Source organism: Phoenix dactylifera, chromosome 10, assembly GCF_009389715.1.
Source record: "Phoenix dactylifera cultivar Barhee BC4 chromosome 10, palm_55x_up_171113_PBpolish2nd_filt_p, whole genome shotgun sequence".
Lineage (NCBI taxonomy): Eukaryota > Viridiplantae > Streptophyta > Magnoliopsida > Arecales > Arecaceae > Phoenix > Phoenix dactylifera.
The window spans coordinates 1,430,188-1,452,392 of record NC_052401.1 but is presented as its reverse complement, the minus strand read 5'-3'; the positions used below and the strand labels follow the sequence as shown (position 1 = coordinate 1,452,392).

The 22,205-nt window shown below is 40.0% G+C and overlaps 3 protein-coding genes across 5 annotated transcripts; 2 read left to right on the top strand and 1 right to left on the bottom strand.

Moving 5' to 3' along the window:
- Positions 1-3,122: 3,122 nt before the first annotated feature.
- On the top strand, positions 3,123-3,938 carry LOC103703243 (vacuolar iron transporter homolog 4-like). The gene has a single exon (XM_008786025.3). The coding sequence runs from the start codon at positions 3,161-3,163 to the stop codon at positions 3,779-3,781; it is 621 nt and encodes a 206-aa protein (XP_008784247.1). The 5' UTR covers positions 3,123-3,160; the 3' UTR covers positions 3,782-3,938.
- Positions 3,939-4,339: 401 nt separating this feature from the next.
- On the bottom strand, positions 4,340-13,239 carry LOC103703163 (autophagy-related protein 13b-like). Of its 3 annotated transcripts, XM_008785918.3 has the most exons (5): positions 13,015-13,239; positions 11,050-12,655; positions 10,752-10,930; positions 5,672-6,081; positions 4,340-4,567 (listed from the first exon to the last, which is right to left on the bottom strand). In XM_008785918.3, the coding sequence occupies exons 2-5, from the start codon at positions 12,514-12,516 to the stop codon at positions 4,542-4,544; spliced, it is 2,082 nt and encodes a 693-aa protein (XP_008784140.2). In that variant the 5' UTR covers positions 12,517-12,655; positions 13,015-13,239; the 3' UTR covers positions 4,340-4,541. The 3 variants fall into 3 exon arrangements, with proteins under 3 accessions (XP_008784140.2, XP_026658819.2, XP_026658820.2); XM_026803018.2 differs by having other exon boundaries at positions 11,050-13,239; XM_026803019.2 differs by lacking the exon at positions 4,340-4,567 and having other exon boundaries at positions 5,338-6,081; positions 13,015-13,238.
- A 6,068-nt stretch (positions 13,240-19,307) lies between these two features.
- LOC103703244 (RING-H2 finger protein ATL78-like) lies at positions 19,308-20,173 on the top strand. The gene has a single exon (XM_008786026.4). It carries the CDS (start codon positions 19,325-19,327, stop codon positions 19,982-19,984), a length of 660 nt encoding a protein of 219 aa, XP_008784248.1. The 5' UTR covers positions 19,308-19,324; the 3' UTR covers positions 19,985-20,173.
- Positions 20,174-22,205: the final 2,032 nt, after the last annotated feature.

Here is a 22,205-nt window from a genome sequence, read left to right as displayed (position 1 = left end):
GTTTAGCCATGTCACAGTGAACTCAAGTTATTATAAGTATACCATGATGTTACAGTGAAAATGCATGTCTAGTTGGGTCAAGGCCTAGCTATTGGGCTTGCAAGTTGCAAGTTGTTGTTCCAAGATGGGCCACATCGGGCTGTATATATTGTAAGCCCAAGCTCAGTCCAGTCCAATAAATATTTAGAGTAGTCTATTTATATCCCAAACCAACTTGCAAGTGTAGGGCCTTGAGTTGGGAATCCGCTCACCCTTTTCCACAATCTGGAAAAGAAGAATAGCAGCGAAATTTTCTAAAGAAGAACATCTCATGCAAACAAAGAAGCTGGCAATAATAACGATTGATTGTGAAGCGATCTTCCTAAGACTTTAGGAGAAAGAGGAAATGTTGACAAGGCCTTTCTTTGACCAAAAGAGCCTTCTTCTTCTTTTTTTTTTTTTTTCTTGCTAATTATAGCAACCTTGAACCTAGAGCCCAAAATCCCACCTTTTCTTGACAAAGCCCGTCTTTGACTAAATATAGATTTCCCCACCTTTTTTCTCCGCCTTTCTTCTTCCTCTATTTTTTTTTTTCTTTTCTTTCTTTTTAGATGTGAGAGACTACCTTATATCCATCCCATTCCATCCCCACCAAATTGGACCCCATATACCAAAGCAAGTCAATCCACTCCTGGCATGACTAGGAGGAATTATTTGGTGGATTGGGTCCGCTGTGGACCCAGGGTGAACTAAATTCGCTTAATAATTTCACCTTAAGATAAAATAAATCCACTAGAATGATTTCACCCTAGGTCCACGATGGATCTGGTCCACCTAATAATTTCTTTAGAACTATGGCTCTTATTATAATCGGAGCTGAAGCAAAAGGGGGAAAACACGCACGCGCGCACACACGGAGGGCCTTATAAGTTCTCTGAAGTATTTTAGCTCAACAATTCTAGTGGCGTGTCTTTGTTATCAAATTCAAGGAAGTAATGGTCCCTAGGGAATCACACCATATATATATTGACAGATAAGTTCTGAAAGCACTATGGAGAGACCATTGCATGAGGGGAAAGGCCATCAGTTTGTACTGCAATTCCCCAACTTATTACAAGATAGCAAGGAAGTCATAAAGGATGAGATCCATCAAGAAGTGCATGGTTATGTTGCTACGACAGCTTATCCAGTTATTTTTATAACAATATTACTATACCTAATCTAAGGGTGTAACAAGTAAAACTCATCTAATATCATGAATGTGTTCTAGAGACCATAATGAGTACGAACCGAAATAAACGTTGTTCATTTTATCCACACAACTTTTTGAATGTTCAATCACATATATGTACACCAACCAAAGTAAACACTATCTTAACTTTTACCATACTTCTCAATGAGTCTTAGCCAGTTCAGCTAACAAACTGGCATTCCTCTCCACCTAGAATAGACCTAGGGTTCAAATCTTTGCGTGTGTACGTGTGTTCATATATGTCTAGGTGTGCGTTCAGATGGATTGATGGTTAGATAAGAGAGATGAGGCTCTAGACTGCAATGTTAAATGGGTTGAGCTCAAGAAACACAGCAATATTGGACCTTTCATGGCCCAATATTATTACATTAACCTAATATCATCCTAACATTTTTGCAGCTGTCCAGAGAATTCTTTCATGCTAAGTTTGCTACATGGAGCGCGCACTCTTTTCCACTCATATAAGATAAGGAGAGATAACCAATGTGGGAGAGACCTTGGCCCAAAAAAGAAGGAAGTATGGGTGCCCATCATGGTCGAATACTTGAGCACTAACCCAATAGGAACAAATCCCGGATATAGATAAATTTTGGTGGGTGGTAGTCGTGTGGAATGCACCCTCCCTTCCAATTTACTAATGTTATCTGTTCATGCACTCTCTTGAAGAAGTGCTCATCTATTCAGCAATCCATGAACACTTATTTGTAAGCTTATAAACAAATCAAGAAAGTCTTTTTGACAAAAAAAAAAAAAAAGACAAAAGGAAGGAAACAATGAGAATCGATCCATATTCTTTTGGCTGGAATCCATATATTTTGTTTTGTTGTTTTGCCCAAAAGATGTTGAGTAACTTGCTGCCCGATCATTTGTTTGTGGCAGAGGAAAAGGAGTTATGGTCAATTACTTCATATCAATTTAGAAGGCCAGAAGAATGCTAAAGCTAATGCATTAATATTATTTTGAATGAAAATAGTAATCGAATGACGATCTAGTCATTATTCAAAAATGTTATTTGATTTGCTTTGCCATTAGTGTGCTGCTCTCACAATTAGCATGCGACATTTCTTAATCGTGCCAGAATTGTATTCAGAAAGAATCTGTTATTTGGTGCAATTCCATAGCTGCATGCAATTCCACCTTTTGTTAACTCTACTAGATTTTCTTTAATGCAACAATGTAATGGTATGGGTTCTAAGAGTTGTTAGTTCATCAATCTATTTGCTCGAGTGTTTCCAGATAAAGGAGTGAGGTTTGAGTGCTTTTAGTTAGGTATCTATTTATGTGTTCAGTGAAAAACGAATGATGGAAAATAAACCGAGCCAACCAGAATGCTCTCACTTTCTCATGTATTATCTCACCAGATCTGCCGTGAATTATTTTTAATAGAAAATCCATCTGCCACAAATTATAGTGGCATTTTCCTTGAGAATATATATATATATATATATCTATAGGGGCACAATAATTTGCAAGTCCCTGAGATTCTCTGCATCTCTTTAAATTGCAAATCTTTTCAGATTTTGCAAATCCCAGAAGCATATCTAAAGGCTGAAATCGATATATAGCATGTGAAGAATTAAGATAAACATTTAAAGCTTCACCAAATAAAAAAACAATAAATATGAAATTTTTTTGTGGCACCAAAAATCTGATGTGTAACTCTCTCGTCGAGCAACAGAAAGGAGTGGCAGATCAGATATGTGACGTTTTTTACGTGAGCTTTTGTGTTCCTCTCGCAATACTCGAAATATACGAAAGAGTGGCGATTGTTAAATGGCAGTCGAACGGAGGACTTGATCTTAAGTTTCCCGAGCGTATCTACAGTGTCCACCTACCATTATATAACATGAATCCAGGGCGTGTGTTTTCCACACTCTCTCACCATCTCCAACCCTCGTTACACCTCCATTCTTCTTCCTTCTTTTCCTCATGGCCCCCAACGACACCAATGTGACAGTCGACAGCATCGAGAGCCCCGAACCAAAGGGTAGTGAGGAGCCTGACTACTCACGGAGGGGACAGTGGCTACGAGCTGCCGTCCTCGGGGCCAGCGATGGGCTGGTCTCCACTTCCTCGCTGATGATGGGAATCGGGGCCGTGAAGGGCGAGTTGAAGGCGATGGTGCTCACGGGCTTTGCAGGCCTCGTGGCCGGGGCATGCAGCATGGCTATCGGGGAATTCGTGTCGGTGTGTTCTCAGCTGGACGTCGAGGTGGCCCAGCGGAAGAGAGAGCAAAGAATCGAGGGTGGAGGAGAGGTGGACGGGGACGGGCTGCCGAGCCCGGTGCAGGCGGCCGTAGCCTCGTCCCTGGCGTTCGCGGTGGGGGCGGGGGTGCCACTGCTGGCAGCTGGGTTTATAAGCAGCCATAAGGTGAGGCTGGGGGTGGTGGCGGCAGCGGCGAGCGTGGCGTTGGTGGTGTTTGGGTGTGTCGGCGCGGCGCTTGGCCGGGCTCCGGTGGGGAGGTCTGCGGTGAGGGTGTTGGTCGGAGGGTGGATGGCCATGGCTGCGACCTATGGACTCGTCAGGCTTTTTGGGTCCACTAGGTTGTAAAGACCATTAGAGGATTTTATTTGCAGGGTGTAGGGGTGGCCTGCATGCTGTATTCTCAGATCAGCCTCGGCCCTTTGGATTGAACCCCCCTACCCCAATACCAAATGGCTTTGTTTCTGTTAAAAGTGCATGGAAAGAATAATATGCATTCAATTGCTTGCATCTTCATATATGCTAGCGTGAAAGATTATTTTAACTCGCATCTTAGAGATTATAAATTACACCGGAACAAAGTCTGGGATCTCTTTATAATGGAAAAACAAAAGAGAGACAAAAAAAAATATAAGTAATGAAGCCCTGAATAGCAGCCATACATATCATCCGTCTTGGAGATAAAAAGTCTATTCTTCATCTTGAAAATATGAACAGGATGGATTCAGTATGATGCATGATATGTTGTGAGATAAAGAAGAGCCGTTCATCTTCAAAATGGATGATATGGTGGCTATTATACTTAAATAACATAGAGCCGGATGTGATGAAATAAAGCCATACTGTTGTATGGAAAAACTAGAAACAGAGACAGAGATTTTACTCTTTTTTTTTTTTTTGGTAAAATGAAGCGCTTTGCCACTATATACAGTGGAAGATAGGTACACACCAAGAAGACCGAAGGTGGAATACAATTGTCACTGTCAAACAGGCTCTAACTTCATGTGCACCAACATTTAAAGGGTCTGTGGAATCCACTCCGGACCCACGAGGTGCCCATTTTGCCTCCTAACCAAACCAGTTTCCTTCTGACTTTGTGGATTCCGTGCTAACTTTTCTCTTCCAATCCTCCGCCTGCAAAAAATTATGAATGGTGATTTTGTTCAGAAGGAACGCTTGCTTGGAAATTTCAATGAGGATGGTTATCACTGGCATTGAAGCATGCATCATGGAACTCTAGCAGATGCAGGGGATTAAGTTTTTGGTGTTTCACAAGCCTCATAGATCTAGCATGCCTATTGTGCAAACAGCTGCTCTAAAGATGCTGCAGTTTCCAATAATTGAGATGCATGGCCCTTGTATTGCAAACATTCGAACATCAAATATTGGAGGTGTCACTCTTGGTTGTAACAAATAACCCGTTTAAATCCTACTTTTATCAGGATTGATCAAGTCAAGGGCCGGTTACAGTGGGCAACTCCATTGTGCAAACCATTAGCCATGGACATCTTTCTACAAAATAAACAAAAAGTAAAACAACAAAAATAATAAAATCATCTAGCAGCCATGGCTCTCCTATTTAGCCTAGTTTATACTAGATTCGAAAGGATTTGGCTATGTCCTCGTTTGGTGATTGGTCATATTTCTCAGAGAAAAAAAGTAATATTTCTTAAGAATTTGATCCTAGATGTCATAGAAGGTACCTCATAAAACTCGCAAATCTGAAAGTTCTCGGCTTAATCTTATTTAATGAGAAATTTCTTGTATACCAGAACTTTGCAGAAGAAATAGCCCAAGTGCTCCTAATGTTATAGAAATCGATTTATAAATGGGATGATCCCGGCTATAGTTTTCTTTTTGTAAATCTGCCCAACCAACAAACCGCTATGTCAATGACAATGTCATGAATAACTCCATTATATTAGATAAGCAACTCAAAATAACTAAAAATAACAGTATATCAAAGGTATCAAGTCATAGCTATAAAAATGTGCAACCAAGCTACTGACTTTGAATTACAGTTGTCAGCACAAGAAAATAATCAGCGCAATGAGCAACCCTGTCATGAACTAATGAAGTATGAAGAAAAATATACATCAGTTCTGTTATATATGTACTTTCAGGAAACAGCACCAGTACCTCAATTTGTATACTAAGATTCTACTTCCGTAGTAAAATGAAATACTGTATATATGTACATGAAGGAATCAAGATGGTTAGGTTAGTATTATGAAGAACCTCCACATGCAGGTTTGTCCTTATGGCTGTCACCCAATGATTTAGATCCACCTTTTTTAAGTAACCATTCTTTCATCTCCTTGTAAATCCTCAGCTCTTCTAGTGCATCTGCTGTAGTCCTTGGCTTGAATAGCCCTGAAGCTGTAATTCCTGAATTTGAAGCAGGGCTTTCAGATCTTTCCACCTCAGCTTCCATGCATTCGTTATGCTGGAGCCTCGGGTTCCAAAAGTCCCCTCTGAAGACTTGGGAAGACCTGACCGACTTGGAAAGATCTTGCCGCAAAGGTGGGGCAGTCTTAAGCATTTGCACAAGCGCACCTACGGCAGCATCTGGAGACCTTTGGACTGGTACCAGGCCTCTGGATTCCGAATTCTCGTTGATTTGATCTTTGCCTTCAGAAAGTTTCACCCTAGAAGAGGAAAAGTTGAAAAGTTTCAGACTGCATATAGAGAAGTGTTCATGCATGCAATTTATAGGTTGCCTTTGAATGTGCAATTTGTGCATTAAGTCTCATCAACATCTGGAGTTTTTACACCAAATTTTCATTAATAAAACCACTTGGCGAGGAGAATGTTCCCATCAAAATACCACCAAATAAGGTGACGATGTGCAGGGGGAGGGGAAAGGTGGGTGTGGCTGGAGAATACTGTTCCCCCCTTCCTATCTTATACAAGAAATACGCTTGCACTGGGTTTCAATGTCAGAGACGGAGGAAACAAACATCCTGGATGCATAATATTTGAGGTTAAAAAATATCTTATATGTGTGAAAAATAGTTCTTCAACATTGCTACATCAAACTTCAAAAAGCGATATCAATCTTAACATCCTTCTTCATGCTTTATACGATAATCAGATGAGTTATCCCATGGTTATCATAGGATAGGTTGAGTAAGACTTATACAAGTAGATATTTACATCTTCTAAATATATATAAATTTATATAAGGAGGTTCAATCAGGGTCGGCGGAACCGTCCCGGTCCCGAACCAGGCGGTTTCGGTCGTACCGAGCCGTCCCGGCGGCAGACTGAGACGATTCCGGCAATGGAAACGAAACCCGTCGCTGGAGGGAGAAAAAAAGAGAAGAAAAGAGACACCAAGTGGAGGAGGGAGGGAGAGGAAGAGGAAGGAAGAGAGAGGGAGGCGAAGGCCAGCAAGCTGCTCAGAGGCCAGCGAGCCGCGCGGAGGAGGCTTCTCTAAGGCTCCGCAGCTGGACCTCTATTCAAAATGGGGGTCCGGCCATGGAGCCCTCCTCCGCCTCCTCTGCCCAGGTCGCCGGCCTTCGCCACCCTCCTCTCTCCCTCCCTCTCTCCCCATTCTCTCTCTCCCCCCTTTCCTCTCTCTCATTTGCTCTCTCCTCCGCCTCCTCTACTGTGTCGGTACGAGGACGGCACGGAACGGTATAGGGGCGTACCATTTTGTGCCGCCGAGCAACCGGTCTGAGCCCCGATTCCGACACAGTAGACCTTGGGTTCAACTGTTGAAGTTATGTTCTTTCTTAGACAATATATCACGAGATTAGAAAAAATGCATTGATTTATAGAAAACTTTAAACCATAAGAGTTATTTAGTGAATGTTCCAAAGCAATGCTTCTCCAATAAGAATAATGATAACAGGAAGCATGATGAATGTGGAAAAAAAAGCTGGAACATATCAAATAGGTCAAGCCAATCTGGCATACAAATTAAATTTCTGCAACTAAAACCCTCAATTTATCCATGCTGTACAGGCTCATATATCTCTCCACCAAATTCACTGAGATCTGATTCTATCAATTCACTCTTCACATCTCTCTCCTTTTTCCATATAACATACTTGAAATAAGAAGAAGAGATCAGAATGTTGTTTCTTTTAGCTATTAATTTTAACAATGGTCAAGTAGAACATACAGATTTAGTGGAATGCACAAAGAAAGGACAATTTAGTGGAATGCACAAAGAAAGGACAGAGACTGATTTTGCAGAGGGCCATGCTTTTGCATGCAACAATTAATTCTTAAATTGAAAAAGGGATCTTAAAATAAGGAGCCCATCAATAAGGGAGAGTATTGATAAGTGTGCCCCCCCAACCCCCCAGCAAAAAACAAAAGGCTGAAGATTCCTGATTCCCGCCATGTGGAGACACGAAAATATTGGATAATGAAAAGAGACAGATATGCATGATAAACTTCACACACAGAAGAATATTCAGATGAATACATGGTAGACTAGGAAGGTCAAAGTTACATGGTGAGTTAAGGAAAAAGGAGGGTCAACCAGGGTAAAGTTTGACATAACCTGGAAAAAGTTGTAAAAGATGTCTGGGAGGTGTTATTCAAGCAGATTAATCCATGTGACTTGAATGGACAAAAACAACTCAGAGAGCCGACCAATCATGAAAAAAAAGAAAAATCTTGTTCATAGTCTTGGTTACAGTTCCTACATGAATGACAGACCTCACCAGACCTAACTGTAGTACCTATCAGTATAAGCTAAAAACCAACCAATGATCCAGAACTAGAGGTAGAGAGTTAATGCTGTAATTTTGGTCATTGATCATTTTTGAGTAGTAGGTAAATAAATAATATAAGAAGCTTGTCTTTTTTGTGAGAAAATATTTACCCATGATACTGCTAATGTAATATGGATAATAATAACAAGAAAAGTTCCTCGCCAGCAATGATTAATATGTATTATTAAGTATGAATATGTTTTCTTGCACTGTCATGTCATATTGTTATAGGTGTTCCTTCTCAAATCATAATGAAACAATGCACAACAGTGATGCAACATTGTTCCAACCATTCGGTTTATTTTTCCCAAAGTGCTGTAACTAGGTGCAGTTTGAGTACCCTGTTGTTTTTATATAAATCAGTTGTGGAGGAGCTCAAACAGTCGAATATAGGATTCCATAGTTATGACTATTACAAGCGCATTATCAGAAGAAACATACTCAGCAAAGAAAAGAGAACAGGAAAAGCAACAGCAATTTATTAGTGCTTTGGTCCTAACAAGTTCTGATTTGGTAAGTCTCAGCATTATCATATCAAAAATAAGGTTTCAGAACGAAAATAAACATCACACAAACCCACCCGAGATAAACATTAGCTTTACTCGAAAGCATATTTAATCTTCCAGTCATCTAACGGAAAGAGAACCACAAAATGTGAAATAAGGTGTTTGATTGTAGCCACTTAGTATAATGATTAATTACATTAAAAGAAAAACCTGTCTTGGTACTCCACAAAGTGAAATATAAACAGCGGTCTCTTATTTGAAATTCCATAGTTCATACAATATCAATTGATGTACGGTGTTGTGGACCTTCGAAGCATATCAGTATTAGAATTATCTATAATGTCTCTGCCTCATTCTTATCCTCAACAAATTAGGTAATCTAATGCAAGAATATACTGGAGAACAATTTGCAGAAAAGTGAAATATGTCCCTAGACATCATTCATATATGTGAAAATAAAAAAGAAATGAAATCTAGAGAGGAATTCCATTTTTGTGGGGCTGGCCAAGGAATGGAATCAATCAAGCAACAGATCCATTAAAGGACTGATGGTGTCTGTGTCCCAATATTTGAAGGGAATTCATGCTATACAAATTGTGTTTTCTCCTATACTCTTTTCTTTTTGCATCTTCTGTCAGAACTTTCATTCCAAAGCTTAAGAGAATTGAGGACGTGTAAAACTAGATTCAAGGTTGTCCGCTTTCACATCAGTGTTTTAATCAAGCAAATTTCTTTCAACTCGATGGAATTCAGACTCTACGCGGCTTACCACCATTCTGTTTCAGGTAGAAAACCAAGTAACCGGAATCCTCTACCTAGGGCAGCCGAATCTTCCTGGAATTTCGGCCCCAAGACCCGCTTCCTAAGTGCTTCCTTACTAAAAGCATTTCTGATGTATTTGCTTCCCCGTACCAAGCCCATAGCCGCTCCTGATTCGACCACGGTCTAAAATAATATAATTTAATATTTTCCCTTGCTTTGAGGTCCAGACAATTACCTGGACTTGTGCTTTAACTATCCCACACCAAGCTAAGTGGGCTTAAAAGTTTTTGTATAGAGTTAATAAACATCATATTCACAAGGTTGATGGTGTATGATTTCTAATTTATGGCTACTGCCAAATAATTCATTTTCACCGAGCATCTAAATTTTCAAGCTGATTGCGGTAGTATGAATAATTTGGTCATCAAAATACATAATTAACATGCTTGTGGCTTTTTGACTAGTAAAGTTCAAATTAATGCACATAAACAGTTAGGATTTCAAAGAGTATATTGGTAGCCCTACTATGATGGATCATACTGCGGGGTCTGAATCACATGCAAGTCAAGCTAATGGAATGTCCTAAGCTAATAGAGGGAATTAGACGGTATCTTATGATCACATACTAATCATGATCATGAGATCTATGGTTAAGGTAACTGCCAACCAAGTGGTCCTGGCCAACCATGTGCAGATTAATCTGGCTGAGAGACCACAGATTGAACAAACAGTGCATAATAACAAGTATAGTTTGTATATAACATAACCTGCACTTGCACTTATAAAGAGATCAGAACTTCACCAGAATGCAGCATGATGGATGCAATGAATATTTGCACAAAATATGATTTAATTCCATATTTTCCGAATTCAAAAAAAAAAAAATATTTGCACTACATTTTGAAGGGAAAATAACAGACAGAAAGCCTCATGGCACATATGTTTCGCATGATATTGGAAGAAATAAATTATTTTTGACAACAAATTTCCAAGCAGCATGTTGCAACATCCAGAAAAGCTGAAATTGGATCACTGATATGCAAAGACACAGGTTTGCCAACCATACACATGTCACGAGCGTATTATCCATCCAGTGAAGAACCAAAGCAAGAAACAGCCTCTCACCTCAGCAAGAATAATTATATGTTCTATAAAATCAATTGAATCATAGCTAAGCAGAAACAAAACAAGCATGTAGTCTAGCTTGATAAATGCAATGTTTACAATGATGTACAGAAAATAAAACACATTTCTGCACATATTTAAAACATCGAATGATAGGTCACATTAGCAACAAAAATTCCAGCAATGGAACAGTACCTGTTGCATGACTCTGTTATATCTTCATCATCAGCAAATGGACAAGCAAATTCTGAATCATCAAACTCGTCCAGGAGAGACAACCTACTAGAACTTGTCGAAAATGGGATGTGCGGCGAACTGCACTTTAGTCCAGGTAAACTTCCAACTTCATCTTTCCCAAAAGATAATGCCTGTAACTGAAACATCAGAACTTGATTTGAGAGCCAATACTAAGATTGCAATTTTTTGCTTCCAATTATGTATTCAATAGTCCTAAAACTGAATTCCCGGGCTAAGGTGAAACATAAGGTATTACCTTTGCCAGAGATATGACAGTCTCAAAGTCCCCCGACCTTAATGGTTCCTTCTTGGTTCGTAGCTTACCTTCAGGGGAACAAGTCTGAGATGCAGAGGGAGTGGTAATTTGAGCTCTGAGAGTATCAGTGCGAGGAGAACACCCAGGTCTTTGAGGCTTAGGAGAAGATGGAGGCAGGGCCTGGTTAAGTAAGCCACTATTTCTTCCACGCCTAGGTGAAGGAATGTTGACCGGAGCACTCTCAGAGCGTAAGAAAGCATTTGGGGTTGGTGCAGAAGGGGAAGACATAGGCGAAAATGGAGAAGATGACAAGTAATCTTCACAACTTGTATTTTTCTTATGAGCTACTGAAGCATTGTGCAGTACTGAGCTTGCAGAAGGAGACTGATCATGCAGGTGATGAGGAGGAAAACGTACATTTGGATCACAATGCATAGCTTGAGAATCAGAGTATGTTGGTGATGGAGAGGGAGATCCTGAACGCATGAATCCATGGTCATTGCTCCAACTATGTTGCCTAGTAATTGAGACAAAATGAGGCAGTGGTCCTGCTGACCGGACAGACTGGAACATCTTAAGAGGATCGGTTGTTGGACCACCAACATAATCCATTATAAACTGTGTAGACAAGGGTGTGGAAGGCTCCGAACTCTTGTCTTCCAATGCTGGGAGGTATGAGACTGTCAGACTCAGCCTGCCACATGGGGTGTCAATTGGCACAAAACTGAATTGGTTCATTTCAGCATCCTCTGCCCGAGTGAAAGGCTCGACGAAAGGAGTGATCCTGTGGGAAAGGCTAAGCGGGCAGATTCTGCCAGAAGAATTGAGCTCCTGAAAAATTTTATAAGCAGGTAACAACTTGACAAACACATACAAGGACCGGAGCATTACGATCGTTCTCTTGTATGTTTTCTTGTACAGAGTTGGGATTTCAGAAGAGTGAGAAGACGCAGCGGTGCTTTTCCTACTACCCGAGTACACTTCCCTTCCAAAGCAGCTTTCCTTTCGACTCTCATACTGTATAACCCATCTCTCTATGGTCTTGTCGCTTTTAGTTTCGAGTTCCTCCATCCTGGGGCTCATTGGAAACCTATCCTTCCCTGAGAAATTCCGCAGTAGGCACCCACCAGGAGACAGGCGGGTCGCATTGGAGGCCGATGACCGGTGGACCAAGAGCACATCAATGACCAATGGCTCAAGAATGCTCTTCCGCCAGAGGTCAAAATTCTCAAGTGCCGCCGGGCAGTCCCGTAAAGCCAAATTGAACCACTTATCCCTTGGTCGGCTGCTTGATGAGGAGGAAGAGGAGGAAGGCGACGAAATGAAATGGTCCACACTATGATTACGAGAGGAGGCGTAAGGGGACCTCGACTCGAGTATGATATGAAGGCTCTTGGCAAAGAATTCGGTGATCACTTGCTCGATTATCGGAGGTTCGGAGTAGGAGTTGCATGGAGACGAAGCCATATCTTACCGGAGATTTAAAAGCAGCTTCGAATCTGTGAACTCTAAAAATTTCAAATTTTATCCCTTTGGAGACCAGGAATTCGATCATCCCGAGTTGAAACAGAATGCAAAGTTGATACTTCAACTAATTATTGAGTTCCTGCAGCGAGAAATCAAAAGAAAAGTGTAGTGGCATGGATTTTTCATGATTATCAGTTTAAAAGTCTAGGGTTTTAGAAGGAACCACGCTGCTGGTTTTGCAATAGAAGCTAGTGTCCCAAAAAAAAACCGAAAAAACAACTCAAATCAAACCCTTTGAAGTATGAACAACCAATTAAAAAGGAACAGAGCACGCGAATTTGATCAAGCGACAAGAAAGAATTCAAAGAGAAAGCATTAGAGAACCCTAACATCAGCGAAAAGGATCCAAAAAAAAGACGGATTCAGGAGCTAATTAGCAACCAATTCAAGAAAACTTCAGTTATCTCGAAGGCGAAAAGATCCAGAGAAAAGGCCTACCTTGAGGAAACTCTATACGGTTCGGTGTTTGAAAACTCGGAGCCGTTGGGATCGAGGGCTTTATAAATATATTTCCCTTTTTTACCAAAATTGGGAAACTCTAGCTTGACGGATTTGGGCGCAAAAGGCGGAGGCGAGCTCCGACGATGACGGATATGCCACGGGCTATTTATACGAATTACGGATGAGCCCTGGCGATTCGGAGGAGAGGGAGGAGGGAGACAGAGAAAAGGGTGCGAACAGACTTGAGTGTTCGCTTGGGGTTTTGAGTTTATTAATGTTGACATAATCCAGTTGATTAAGTCTTTTATTTATTTTATTTATTTATTTATTTGTTGCTAGAGCAGGCTATTCATATTTGACGAGTACGAATGCATCCAATAAAATCAAAAAACAAAATATCTCGCAATATCCAAGGCAGCTCTTCATCCGAGCCCCAAGGTACTAACATATGGCTGGCTGCATAAGCGGCCACCGAGTCCACAGTCCCATTAGCTTCTTGGAATATATGCTTGGCCGAAAAGGCCTCTTCATCCCTCGTCATTGTCCAAATATCTCGAAGTAATAGTGGTCGCGGCCAGCACCCCTTTGGATCCAACTGATAATCGTCGTCGAGTCACACTTCAGGATAACTGGACTGGGTCTTTTAGTTAATTAGCGTGATATTGTGATAGAAAAATCAAATTTATAAATTGCATTTCCATTAAATAGTATAAAGGATTTATTTTGATCTATAATTAGTATGTGACTATACATAGATAAACCATTTAAAATTTGGTATACATGCGCTTATCTTCAAAGCATGCAAAACTAGACAATCTATGTGGATAGCCGGTTGGGATAACTTAAAGTGCCTTTGGACCCAAAAATAAAAGGAAAAAAAATTAATTTTTTGAGATCTAGGAGGATGGAGTTAGAATTGGACCCTAAATTAGAATCCAAGCCCTCCATATGTATCACAAAAGAAGCTTTTCTAGAACGTTATTGGAGAACACAACAACAATGAAACGATACTGTTGTCCAACCTATGAAATTTGTTGAAAGACCACTTTTGTTTATTAAGCAATGATTTTTTTTCTTTTAGGATTCTAGTGAATATCCTTCAACATCATCACTCTTTTTTATTGAGGCGAAGTTCATTATAGAGTACAACTTAGAACGACAATGAAATATAGTTGAGCAAAATATATTGAATTAGATATATTTTTCTTCAGTTTAGATTAGACAAAAGATATGGAAGGTCCAGCCTTACCAATTAGCAATCTCGTTTATGAAAAAAGTTTTGCCAATATCATCATCAAGCTATACTCACTCTTAGTTTTATTTATTTATTTATTTTAGCAAAAGAGACTCCTAAACAGTGAATTATGTAACAAGCTAGCGGTTCCTTAATTATCTCTATCCTCTAAACTCTAATAAAGGTGGGATTTCAGCTAGGTTTCTAATTTGACAATAAAAATATATTTGGTTACTAGTCAAATGATGCATAAGGGGAAGTTATCAATTTAACCCACCAAACATCAACAAAAAAGTGGTTGATAAAATTATTCAATCAAAGAGTGAAAAAGGTACTTAACTTAGGTACTTTATTTCATGGGGGAGATTAAAATAGAGTTAACGATGCTTGAAACCCCTCTAGCCCCTATTTTTCCTTCTGTTTTTACCCCTAGGAGCTATTTTTATCATTAGCTTTCACTATCTCTTACTTTTCCCTTCATTAAGTGCTTAATTAGTTACGGGATGGTTGCAAAGGGTCAAATCTATTCACCCCTTCGCTAGCTATTTGGCATGGAAACATTAACTTTACTGGCTTAGTAAGTCAATACTTTCTAGAACTTAGTTTTGTTGTCACTATTTAACTTCTATTCATTGGCTCTTAAATAATTTTTTCTAGATATACATCAACCGAGGGACCTACCTTTGACTCAATACATTAGAATTGGTAGGTAAGTAAAGTTCCATCAAGCAGCCTATATATAATTTTTAAAAAATAGTTTCCATGTTTGGTAGCCATCATATAACACAGGAGTCGATAATATAGCATTTGGAGCACCATTTAATAGTTTTAACTCAATATATTCCATGTAGGAGTTGTGAATGTTTACAATATCTAATTAGATATCTAAGATTTATCTGGTCAAATGACAGAATATCCATGTCTGCTTTGAGAATTTACTTGAGGGGAGTGATGGAAGGCAGAATTTATTGGCACTGTATGCATGAACAACATATCCAAATTAGATCACCAACATGCTCTCTCTTAGATAACCATTGCAGGAGGGTATAATTATCTGTTTAACAACCCATACAAAAGATAAATACTAATACATGAAAGTGGAGAACTTAAGTTTCGGAGGTCTAGTATGTAGGAAAAGCCAGACACTTCAAGGCCATTTTGAAAAATAAGTTAGTCTGCATCATGCTCGAGCCCTGATGCCTGATGGAGATAGTTCAGTATTCGTTTTCAATAGTCCATTTGTTCTTCTTCTTTTCATGCATCATTTTTTTTAATCCGTACTACCAGATTCTAAATGCTTGAAAGTTTAATGGTGTTCTGCTTTTATCAACTACAGTCCTAGATTTCTCTGAAACTTGGGATTTGAAGCTGACTCCGTAAGTATCAAGGGCATCGGAACCATGTTCTGAGACCGAAGATATTAGCAGTTTCTTTGGTGATTATAATTTTTTTTGTATGTGGATCAATATGGCAGTCATATATCTCATACAGGATCTCAAAATGATGGTGACGTTGCATGTTTTCGACGACCATGCAAATTTTTGAAATGCATCCATTTATAATTCATTTGAATTTCTGGAATTTCTTCTCACCTTCCAGTTTTTTTCTTTTTTGGTGAATCACTAAATATAATTGCTTAATATGTGTGAGAACTGACGACTGACAGCAAACTATGACCTCGTTCTTGCATGCAGTTCGATATTTCAATACATAAAAATAAATAAATAAATAAATAAAATGATGCTTGTGGCCGTGTATATAGTTTTTTTTTGAATAATTCATACAATTTTAGTATAGATACATCTAATAAAAGTCAAAAATAACAAATCTTGAAGTGCTTTTGGCATCGGCCCCTCTTCAACCAACGGAGCTTTTTCGGAGTAGTCAGCCATATAAGAGGCCGCCCAACGGAAAGAACAACACATAGTTTCTTTGGCCTACCCAGACTGGGATGTTTGAGAACAAAATAATTAGAACAAGTTTTGGGATATTTGGATCCAGGTTTGGACTAAAAGATGCAGGATGTCACATCCCAATTCTTGCTAACAATTCTATTACACCTCTCTCTCTCTCTCTCATGCAGGCACTATTAGCTTTATTTTTCTTTATTTTGAAAGAGATTGCAGCCCCTTCGCTAGTTCCTAACTTGCTTTTTGGATGACTGGATTTTCCCTAGCGCTAGACTGGTAAAGGATATCTAAGCATTTAACCCTGGTTGCAGGATGTCAACAAGAATTAAGAATATGATAAAGACTTGTTGTAGGTCCAAAAAATTGGAACTTTACATGCAAACAATTAGGTCTCTGAAAAGATATGGGTCAGCTCAGAAGTTTCCATTTTGACATTCAACATGATGTAGACGAGGATAAACCATGATTGATTTAATCATGCATTTGCTGCAAACTCTAGCAGCATGGACAATCTTCTTCTTCCTCTTTGTTCTTTTCCCTTTTTCCTTTTTTCCTTTCTTTTTTTTTTTCCTTGGAATCTGGCATGAACTTCGATATATATATATCACATGATCTAGCTTATTGACTACCATTGCAGGTGGAAACTTCTTCTTCACCAAGGTTTTGAAAAACAAAGCCATGAAATTTGTTGCACTTACCTTCCAAAGTTCAAGCAGACTCGTCTGGTGTAACGATAGTTTTATCATATCGAATCTGTTTGAGAGGAATAGAATCAAAAGTATTTGCCTTCTAGAAGAAAGCTGTGACTCCCAAATAAACTGAGAGTTCATAGGCCAACTGATCAATATATCTAAAATACAAAATCTTTAATGAAGATCCCTGCAATCTAATCCAAAATCCTACAAGTTGCAGTTGGAGGCGGCAACGCATGCCACAAGTTTCCCCACTGCAGAACAAAAGCATCCAATCCTATAATTTTAGAATAATCTGGAGCCACACATAGCAGATTTTGGAGCCCACACCAAAATCTCCACGCATGATCTAAGGTTAGTGGGGTTGATAATTACCATATAACATAGATTAGTGAGGATAAGATCTCAAGAGATATGTGGCTCGCGCGCGGTGTCTACAACTGGGTCAGTGGAGCACATCAAGATACACAAAGCACCGAAAGCAGGAGGTGATTTTAGGAGGAAAAATTCCGTGAACCACTCGTACGGACTGTACTCGGAAACTTTCCACGGATGTTTTCTATTTGGCCCATGTAAAGCTCCTTTCATATAGTGGCTTTTCTATCGTTATTTTCATATAAAAATATAATATAATTAACTTATTAATCAAAATTCACTGTCTCGGTATCGAATTTCATTATAGTGCCACACTAACATAGTATTGACACGGTTCGGTATGAAGTTATTTTGGTATACCGAGTATCGGTATACCACCTATATCGGATACCGTTACCAAACTGATACGATACGGTGAAGCTTGTATTGTCTATTCGCCCGATTCGGACCAGTACAACATATCTTGCTATCAATAGATTGCGATGTGGAGCACCCATATGATATGGCTAGCACCTGAAGCCAGATGCAGATACTGGAAAGAATAAATCTAGCTGAATTTTCAGATATATGACTCCAAATGCAATTGTTGTGGCACTTCATTACTTGTTAATGTAGATCAGCCAATAGAGACAGAGAAGCACCAACTTGAGCATAGAAGGTTTGGCATCTAATAGGCCTTTTCCTCTGACAAAGTGAAAATTTGTGGATTCATAACCATATATAATTATCAAATCTTGTCAGTTAATTGGGATCAACTTTAGCAACTTTCGTCTAGGATTGTGATCTTAGTATTCCAGTTAATTGGGCCAAAAAGATATCAAGCTCGATACGCCAGTTTGCCAAAGTTTTCCCCACTTTCCAACTCGAATCCAGAAAGGATTCTCGTTGGAAGGACCCTAGCTACCAACCCTATGAGGACACGTGTGCCTTCGTGAGATTCATCCGTGACACACGGCACCGTCTCTTGCGTTAAAAGTGGTGGAGGGCCCTTGAGTACTATGACAGCGTTTGTAGTGCGTTCAAGAATTTGTGCTTTTCCGAGGCTGATCCCCTTAAGATACGCTGTTCCCAACCCTTGTCATTCTTTTACAAACTCACAATAGGGTTCAAAGAATTCAAAATTAGATCAAATTCGTTGGAATCATTGATGGCAAATAGATGTAAGTATGAATATATGAACACTTGATCTCTGCACAAATATATCCTAACTAGATTGTAGAGACAAGTTCTGATAGTATTATTATGATCATGGGTATATATGAATACATGGACTTGCACAGCACCTACAATTAATACTACTTGTGTTCTTGCTTGGTTAGCCAAATATCATATTTCTTTTTTTCCCAGCATCACTATATTAAAAAGAAAGAAGAAAATATAAAAACTATCATGATGAGCAATGCTAAAACTTCCATGAAGGGGCCTTTCAAGATAAGTATGTATTCCATAAAGCCAATGAAGCTGCGGATTGGATGGCTGCTTATGTAGCTAGTCATTTCGGTAGTACCCGTTGGGCTGGTGATGAGGAGTTACCCCGGACACTCCGAGGTACTCTATTTTTTGATATTATTGGGTGCATCTATACTCGTCAAATATGTTCCTCCCGTCTAAGCAAAAAAAAAAAAATCCATGTTACTGTAATTTTTTTAAAAATAAATTGTTTAACCTTTTGACTGAGATCTAAATTGTTTAAATGTTTGGCTGATAGAAAGGACCTATGATTTTTTTTTTTTTCCGGTTAAGGGAGTGTACCAAAGGCTCTAAGAATTGATGAAAATAGAAAAATAATTAAAATTACCAATAAAACATCTCCATCCCACAGATTCTGGTGCTTAAACTTTGGACAAGTATACTAAGAAGCCACAAATGAAATGCACATGTGGTATACTTTTCATTTAAATAAATAAAAAAGCATAATTTTGATGTTCCTAGCTTTGTAAAGGATGGCATAGGTACCCCTGAAGGTACAAGTTACCCATCCACCATAAACTAATCCAAAAGCTGAGCCACCTTTATCAATCCCCTCCATATATATATATATATATATATATACACCCCTTTTGAAGAAGCCCACCGGAACTGTAAGTCCTACAACCATGTCTTCTACTTCCTCCACTTCTCCGGCTATCGTCCATTCTGTAATTAGAGACTTCTACTATAGAAGGCTTCTACTCCACACTCCCCTCTATAAACAACCCACTCAACTAAACCCATCATGGACCGGCCTGGGCGGTTCTGAGCCGGATTCCGGCAGACCGGTGAGTAGCTTAGATGCCAACGTCGTCATGATCCTCGCCGTCCTCCTATGTGCTTTAATATGTGCGCTAGGACTCAATTCCATCGTCCGGTGCGCACTCCGGTGCTCGAACCCGATGGCGGTCGAGCCCGAGACCGACCCGGTGGCCCTCCGGTTCGCCCAGACCGGGAAAAGGAGGAAGGCCCTCCGAGACCTGCCCACCCTGGTCTACTCGGCCGGGCTCAAGCTCGATGGGGCTAACACAGAGTGTGCCATCTGTCTCTCGGATTTCGTGCCTGGGGAAAGGGTCCGGTTCCTGCCCAAGTGCAACCATGGGTTCCATGTTAGGTGCGTCGACCGGTGGCTCATCGCACGGTCGTCGTGCCCGACCTGCCGGCAATGTTTGTTTTGTTCGAACCCGAAGACCTCCGATTGCGCCGAGGTGAATCAGCCCGGCCGAGCACCGGTTCAGGAAGTCCTAGTGCCGTTGGAACCAGAAGGTTTGATTACTAGTTATTAATCTTAGCAAGGGATTGTTAGTTGGATTTTATATAAATATATTGGGCAAAACAGGGCTGTTGACGACTTGAATTCACTTCAGAGTTCCAAATGTATGTAAGCCGTATATACTGAGCAGCTGAAAAGTTTTGAGTGTATGTACAGTAAAAGAATATATATAAAGAGAAGAGTGCTGTGCTTACTTTTTTAATGATTTGCAGCTTGGGGTCCTTTTCTATACCGTGTGTTGTTTTTCCATCTTAATGCGTTTTAAATATACTTGGAAAGTAAATGTAGGTGGACTTCGATCTTTCAGCATCATGTTTCTATACTTGACTGCATTGGATGTGCATCAGAAATATAACATCAGACTGCAATTTAGCAGCCAGCTACATTATCTTCACTCAGAGGATGTTAAGATTTACAGGTTAAACAAATGAAGATCAAACTGAAAGCTCTTCTTAGCAACAAGGATATTGCTACACTTAGTAGCATGATTTCCTATCTAATTAGCTGCCATCAACACGAGAAATTTTGGTATCGCAAAGCCTATGAGTGTTGCGAAATTCAAGAATGATGCTCCATTGGCACTAACTTCTCCATGACAAATCCTTCTGCGTAATGCCTTTCAGCATCAAAAGAGCAAAAGTTCTTGGCCCCTACAAAGTCTCACAGCATCATGTAGTACTAGCTGTCAAATAAGAGTGGGAACAAAGAGAAATTAACTGAGGGTCATTTAAGCCTATGAAGTTAGAGATGAATGGAAATCTGAAGTGAAGCCCACTAAGCTCCTAGGAGTATCCAAGCCTCAAAACGGCAGGTTGGATCACTTACGCCAAAGCGTATCTTCAGCAGATTGTCTCAATCTTTCCTTCCTACGTGGCAGTCTCCATCGCTGCCACCTTTCCTATAGTGGATGCCACTAGCTGGAGTAGTCGGGGACAACAAGAGAAGGACCCTCAGCCAACCTTGACAAACTTGAGTTGAAGAATGACACAGCACCGCGTTCCATGCTGGCTCAGATCTCATAAATTAATGCTGTTTTAACTTTCTTTTTTTTCTTTTCATACCTTTTATTTCTAAAGCAAAAAAGGTATGTTTTTTTTATTTGTTTGTTTGCTTAGGCAGCGTGTAGCATCAGCCTGAAGCACAGAATTCCATATAACATAAACCTGAGTGGTTAGCCATATAAGAGGTCATCCAGTCAGCTGTCCTGTTATCTCTCAGCAGATATGAACTACCTCAAAATGTCTCCCAGTCGAAATAACTCTCATCATATCCTTAGAGTTAGAGATAGAGAGAGGGAGGGAGAGATAGAGAGAGAGAGAGAGGGAACCTGGACTGCCTCAAAGTATCTCGAGAGTGGAAATAACCCTCATCGTATCCTTCGAGATAGGGTGAGAGGGTACCGGGACGCAGGATGGCACTCTACACCCACCCAATGACAGTCCTTGGAAAAGGTATGCTTTGCATCATTTGAAATTGATTCAATTTCATAACGCATATGCCTGACTGAAAGAAGAGGATACGAGGAGGCTCCAGGAGACACAAATGATCTCAGGATTCATGCCATGCAGGCGACAGGATAAGGTTTCATCACCATCCAATAGCATGTAGGCGAGACAAGGTTTTAGCATTATGGGGATCCTCCCTGAAGTAGTGCTGTCCCAGCCAATTTTGTGGATAAGAAAAATTCAGTGGCATGAGCAATTACTCGTGCAGGCCTGCACCTGGCATTCTAGCATCGAATGTGAATTTTGCTCCTCATCTTTCAGTTCCTGCAGGACATATAATGGATAACCAATTGTTGGCCTTGCAATTCATCTCCATAGACTTATTTCGAACCAGAGTTGGTATTGCTTAATTCATCCATCAAAGTGCAATTAGTATATGTGATTGCAAGCATGTCCAGATCCGCATCAAGGTAAACACAGGCATAACTATCAAATTAGCAAGCTAGGAATTTCAACCTTCCAATTTGAGGTGCATTCGATGCCGCCTGTAACACTCCCATAATCTTAGAAGAAGCTCAGGTTAAGTTTTGTTTGGTTGCTTGAGAGGAAAGTGGAAACTAAAATGGACAAAGAGTGAGGCTGCTGACATTCACACAATCCACACCTATTCTGTATATCATCATATCTCATACGAAAATTAGTAAGTCCATTTCGTCACGCCTGCTTTACGAATCCTGCCTCCACGAGATGGGGATTAATGAAGTTTCAAATAGAGAAGCTTGTGTGCAG

Bases quoted from the DNA above. Each gene is read 5' to 3' on its own strand.
- LOC103703163 (XM_026803018.2), bottom strand. From the start codon at position 12,516: ATGGCTTCGTCTCCATGCAACTCCTACTCCGAACCTCCGATAATCGAG. The intron at 10,931-11,049 runs GTAATACCTTAT...CTGATGTTTCAG, and splicing joins CTGTCATATCTCTGGCAAAG to TTACAGGCATTATCTTTTGG. The intron at 6,082-10,751 runs GTACTGTTCCAT...TTCCTCTTCTAG, and splicing joins ATAACAGAGTCATGCAACAG to GGTGAAACTTTCTGAAGGCA.
- LOC103703243 (XM_008786025.3), top strand. From the start codon at position 3,161: ATGGCCCCCAACGACACCAATGTGACAGTCGACAGCATCGAGAGCCCC.
- LOC103703244 (XM_008786026.4), top strand. From the start codon at position 19,325: ATGTCTTCTACTTCCTCCACTTCTCCGGCTATCGTCCATTCTGTAATT.